A 6,342-nucleotide genomic window follows, 5' to 3' on the forward strand; every position below is an offset into this window, starting at 1 on the left:
TTGTTTTGTTGTATTGTATTACTTTTATGGAGCAAAACAATAAAGTCATTAATGGAGAAAATAATCAGCAGGTTGGTTGATCATTAAAATAACTGTAAATTGCAGCCCAATTTATTATTATTAATCTTATTAATCAGTCTTCAGGTTATTGACGTAATGATTTTCAATCGCAGTTTACAATCAACTGAAATAAAATAAAATTATTGTTTATGCAAGCTTGCAAATGATTTAAGGCGTTTTGCTCATTTTCTTCTTTTTTTTAAATCATATTTTATTGTAATTCCTTCCAATATTTTACTTTTGCTACTTTTAAATAGTCTCATTGCTGCAAGTGGTTGTCCTGATATAATTTAACCCATGTAAAACACCTTGTAACTTAGTGTTGAATAGATTAATAAGAACTGTAAGTTCTGCAGACACTGTTCTTCTTTAAGTGAAAGGCTGTTTTTTAATCAGTAACTTACTGTGTAGCATGTAGCATTACTGTGTAACAGTACTGTGAGCATGTTTTAAAGAGTTACTTTCATTACTTCAGTAACTCACGTAGATATTTCTCCTGCCTGACAGTCTTAGTACCTTGTGTGACCCACTGAGCTACACTGGAATCACAAAAGGGGAAAATATTTTGGGTTGTTTGACGTCCACACAGGGAAGACAGGTTGTGTGTGTGCAGAGAGCACGGTGGTCCGGCTTCTCTTGTTTCTTCACCTCGGCTGTGTGTACCGTCTCTCCTGTCCTCTTTTCAGATTCATTGCCAGGTAAATACACTCAGTCCCACCACAAACAGTAAACCCTGCGGCATGAGCAGGAGGAGGAGGGGAAAGAGGAGGAGGAGGAGCAGGATCCCAGACATCTCCACTCTGCTTGTTACAGAACAGAACACGAATAAAACAGAGAACAAAAAATCTCCCTTAAAATGGTGGGATGTCCATTTTTCACGAGTTTAATCCACAATCAATCTCTAGATCTACAAGAGAATTACCCCAGTGTAGAAATACTCTGATGCAAGTATAAGTCCTGCAGTCAAATTTTTTTTTTTTTAGCATCAAAATATACTTAAAGTCAAAGTATTCATTCTGAGGAATGGGCCATTTGAGAATAAATATTGATTCATTAATGTGTCCATCACTTTAATGTTGCAGCTGGTGAAGGTGGAGCTCATTTTAATTAGTTTAAATACACGACTGAATAGCTTTTGAATCACCCACTACTATTAATATGTATATATTGTATTAATAATCTGAATCTGCAGAGTAACTAAAGAGTAAAAAGTAGTTGTAGTAGTTTTAGTCCGATACTAAAGAGTTCAAATTGAGCACCACCTCAACAACTACATGAATGCATAATCTCACGATATAATATATAAAGAACAGTCACAGAGGACATTTTTCTGCATTGACTACATTTTCCTGATTATACTTTTACTTAAGTAACTTAATAGTATTTTTTAGTTTTTATTAGTACTTCCACTTAAGTAAGGGATTATTTGGTCCAGCACTGATAAAATCCTGCTTTTACATGAGTGCATGAGCATAATAATGTCATGATAAAATATATATTAGTATAACAGCCACAAGTGCATTTTCAAGTGGACACTAACTACTGTACTTAAGAATAAATTTGAGATACCTGTAGTCTACTTTGCTTGAGTTTGATTTACTTTTCATGCCACTTTCTACTTCTACTCCACTACATCTCAAAGGGAAATAATGTACTTTTTACTTCACTACATTTATCTGACAACTTTAGTTGCAAGTTACTTGACAAAATAAACTTTTTACACACTAATCTTATGAAAAGATTATAAAATATGATGTTTTGTTATTAACTAAACTACCCAACAGTTTATACAACTATGAATCAGCAACTATTTTGATGGTTTAAGTAATTTTTCATTTATAAACATTTCATGGTTCCAGCTTCACAAATGTGAAGATTTTAATCATTTTAATGTTTGTTAATAATGTTGAATGGTTGGACAAAACGAAACATTATGAAGGTGTCACTTTGGGCTCTTTGTGATGACTTTTCTCATGATTTTCACATTTTTTATATAATAGTAGACTATAACAGTCACAGGGGACATTTTTCTGCAGTATTAATGGGCTACTTTTACTGAAGTTAAGGCTCTGAATACTTCCTCCACCCCTGGAGGTTTTGAATATTCAAATCAGAATGTGAGCTCGAGGAGGGATGGAGGGGACATAGCTGATTGGATACTGGTTCCAGCAGCAGCGCGAGCGCACGCAGGTGCCAGAGTCACACTCAGAGCAGGAACCGTCCCCGGTCACAGTCGCAGCTGCAGGTATGAGCCAGTCCCGGTTCTAAACCAGCCAGGATACACCGGACCGGTCAGGCTGCCAGCCGCGGACAGGTGCAACTCGTGCGTTTGTTGTTCCGCCTCACGTGGAGCTGCTTGGATGAATTTGTGTTGGAGGGTGAACGATGCTCAGCGCCGTTAAAATGGAGGGACACGAACATCCGGACTGGAGCGGCAGCAGCTACTACGGAGAGACCGAGGTCCGTGCACTTTACACCGGGATCTTTCTGAACTGAACTCCGCTGATATTACATTAGAACTGAGAGAAAACTTACTTTGTGATGAGACTGATCAATATTTCAGATAAACATCTAAATTAACATTTTAGGAGTTTGACTAAATAACATATTCATTATACAGGCCGGGTGGTATTTTACTCACATATTAACTACACATTTTAACCTACATTTTACACAAATCCATTGAAAGATTATTTAAAAATCTATATTTTGTAAATAGGAATATACCCTACCCACATAATGAATTGTCAAAAATTTATTGTATTGACATAGTTTACATTTCCTATGTTTTTATTAATTGATTTTCATTTATTCTTTTAACTTTAAACAACTTTATTGCATTAAAATGGGAGATTAGAGATGTGAATCCTGCAGCAAAAGAGTCATCATGCTGTTAAATAATAAATGCAGAATAAACCCATATTGTCAGGAGACGAAATGCAATGCAAGAAGTTTAATAAAAATAGCAGAAAATGTGGTGGGTTTGGGGTTTGAAGGACTTTCACTTACTTAAAATCCACTTTTGGGTCTGCTTCGGTCATCTGTAATTAGCTCCTGTAAATTGTGGTCTCATTGATATGTTATTTAATGTGTTATGAATATATTAGAGAAGCAAGGGGAACGTTATTTAATGTCATTTAGAGAAAAACAAACGGGGCTAATAGCAGGAGGTTTCAGGCTACACAAGGAAAACGTTATAGGGAAATAGCCTTTATAGCCTAAAGGAAACACATGCAGTTAACGCAAATGTTTGTATAAAAATGATAGATTAATGAACAGTATAATACAGTTAGGCTACATTAGGCCTATAGAAAATGAAAAAGCATGTCCACAATGGTAAAAGTCGAACTGCAACGATTAGTCAATTACTCGAAAAATGCAATTATTTTGATAATCAATCATTTAGTCTTTTTAAACCAAAAATACCAATCGCCACCTCTCCCCACTTCTCAAATGTGAGGAGAAAATGTGTTGCTGTTTTTAATTGTCTAGGCCTAACAGGATAATAGTTGAGGGAATGTCTTTTAGGATTTGGCCTGCGGATTTTGAGACACTGTGATGGCATTTTTTTTTTTTTTTTTTTTTTTTTTTACAATTTTCATACCTTTGTTTTAGATCAAATAGCCTAATCGTTAGACTAGTTGCACAATTTGTAAACAAAATTAATTATTCTAGCCTGTTTAGGCTTAAGTTGTTTTATGTTTTTTAATTTTCTGTTTTTTTTTGTCTTCAAAGGCTAAGTAGTAACGGATAGCCTATCTTGGTTTGATTTTAATAAAATGGGCACTGTTTTAAATAAAATTGTATTTATTTTACAGGCCTATAGCTCAACCTGCATTAATTAACAGTTTTAATAACTTGTAGGCCCTCCCGGTTCTCTGTTTCAGTGTTACACCACAGCTGGAAACATGAACTCCGGTCTGCACATGAACTCCATGAGCAGCTACATGAACGCGCCTGGCATGACCGGCACCGGCCACATGAACGCGCATTATGTGAACCCGGTCGGTGTGAACCACACCTCGATGCCCGCCGGGGTGTCTCAGAACCCCGGGACTATGGTGCAGGCCGGGGCCGGGATAACGGGCCTGGGCGCCACGCTGCAGCCCAGTATGAGCCCCATCAGCCCGCCGCCGTACGGGAACATGCCGGTGATGAGTCCGGCGTACGGTCAGGCCTGCGGCATCAGATCCAGGGAGCCCAAACCATACCGGCGGAGCTACACGCACGCCAAGCCGCCGTACTCGTACATCTCCCTGATCACCATGGCCATCCAGCAGTCCGGCAGCAAGATGCTGACGTTAAACGAGATCTACCAGTGGATCATGGACCTGTTCCCGTTTTACCGGCAGAACCAGCAGCGGTGGCAAAACTCCATCCGACACTCGCTCTCCTTTAACGACTGCTTCATCAAGGTCCCCCGCTTACCGGACAAACCGGGGAAAGGCTCCTTCTGGGCCCTCCACCCAGACTCGGGGAACATGTTTGAGAACGGCTGCTACCTCCGGCGGCAGAAGCGCTTCAAGTCCGGGAAACGGCCCGGTAAAGGGGACAAGGACGCGGCGGGGAAGCCGGGCTCGGAGGGCGGCTCGGTCACCACCGGCAGCAGCGGCTCCGACTCCCCGCACTCCTCCTCCGCTTCCCCTCCGTCCTCAGATGTAAAGGCAGCCGGGGTCGACCTCAAGCGGCACCGGGATGAACTGTTGCCCCCCAGTCCCGTGCGCGTGCCCTCCCCTCTTGCGCACAGCCAGCACGTGTTCTCTCACCACCACCACCACCCGCACCACCCGCTGCTGCTGCACGAGACCGCACACCTGAAACCGGACCATTACCACCACCACCACCACCACTACTCCTTCAACCACCCGTTCTCCATCAACAACCTCATGTCCGAGCCGCAGCACCACAAACTGGAGCCGGTGGTGCAGTACGGAGGCTACGGCTGCCCGGTGTCCGGGGCGCTGGTGACGGCCAAAACCGGCCTGGATCCCGCGCACACCGACACCAACTACTACGTGTACACCAGGCCCATAATGAACTCCTGAAGGACCGGACTTTTTAGAGAGGAAATATTTCTAAATATGAGAAGAGGCCCTTAAAGTGAAAAGGATTTGCATCCCACCCCCAATAATTCTTTATTTGTCATTTGTGTGTTTGTACATGTGCAACAGATAAAAGTCTTTATATGAAAACTGTCTTTTTATGTTTTATTTAATTTGTCCTGATTCTCCACAAAAGGTGTATATATATATATATAGCCAAAACTCTGTGCTCTGTTTTCTAATTATATATATTTTTAAAAAACGTTTCCTCTAATTGTTTGACTGCAGCTCTGACAGAAGCTTTGATTGGCTGCAAAATTAATAGCACACACAAAAATTTGAAGTAGGCTAATTGGTGAAAACAAATCAGTCGCCTATATATGTAAATATGAGATAATATGAGATTATCGTTCTTTAAAATTCAACATTAGCAGTAAATGGTTTGATTATGAGCTGCAGGGCCACAGAGACATGAAAGCAACAGCTGATAACAAGAACAATGACACAGTGACAGGGTGAAATGTTCTCCTCTTAAAGCACATTAACATCAGACACAAGTGATGTTTAACAGCAGATAGGCCTAACAGACTTCACTGGTCAGCCAGGACCTTTCTATGCATCTTTAAACACAGTGCTGCTCAGGCTTGTCAGTTTAAAAGATGTGTTGGCAGAGAATATTAAATAAACGTTAGATCGCCTATTTCTGTATAATTGTCTCCTTTATATATAGCCTATGTTTTTAATATAAACACAATGATAGCAAAACACAACACATTAATATAAAAACCTGAAAGCACATAGCACCAACAAAATAATAATAATAAAATATTAAAAATGAAATGTTTGACAGTCAAAGTCAATTTTAAAAGCAAAAATACCAAATGTTCTCTCATTGCAGCCCCAGACTATAAATTCTTGTTTGTAGGGCTGCAACTCATTTTCAGGATAAATTACACTGTTTGTTATTTTCTCCATCAATAAATGAATTGTTTTAGTCAAAAATGTCAAGAAATTGTGAGAAAATGTTGTTAGACTCTAAAAGGATCAGACAACACAAGACATTCAGAGAACAAAATGATTTATTGATCAGCTGAGAAAATAAAAACCAAATGTTGTAATGTGCAAACATTTTATTTTACATTAAATACATTATATTAAGGATTTTATACCAAACATTTTGGGGAAATCACATTTAATCAGCTGTAAAAACTATAACAAACATAAAGTGAATGCTTCAGTG

At 39.5% G+C, this 6,342-nt stretch overlaps 1 protein-coding gene across 1 annotated transcript; it reads left to right on the forward strand.

Annotated features, from left to right (window-relative positions):
• The first annotated feature begins 2,294 nt into the window (after positions 1-2,294).
• On the forward strand, positions 2,295-5,252 carry LOC123978350 (hepatocyte nuclear factor 3-beta-like). Its single transcript, XM_046061581.1, has 2 exons — positions 2,295-2,520; positions 3,948-5,252. The coding sequence occupies exons 1-2, from the start codon at positions 2,446-2,448 to the stop codon at positions 5,103-5,105; spliced, it is 1,233 nt and encodes a 410-aa protein (XP_045917537.1). The 5' UTR covers positions 2,295-2,445; the 3' UTR covers positions 5,106-5,252.
• The last annotated feature ends 1,090 nt before the right edge of the window (positions 5,253-6,342 follow it).

Source organism: Micropterus dolomieu, linkage group LG10 (assembly GCF_021292245.1).
Source record: "Micropterus dolomieu isolate WLL.071019.BEF.003 ecotype Adirondacks linkage group LG10, ASM2129224v1, whole genome shotgun sequence".
NCBI classification, from domain to species: Eukaryota; Metazoa; Chordata; class Actinopteri; order Centrarchiformes; family Centrarchidae; genus Micropterus; species Micropterus dolomieu.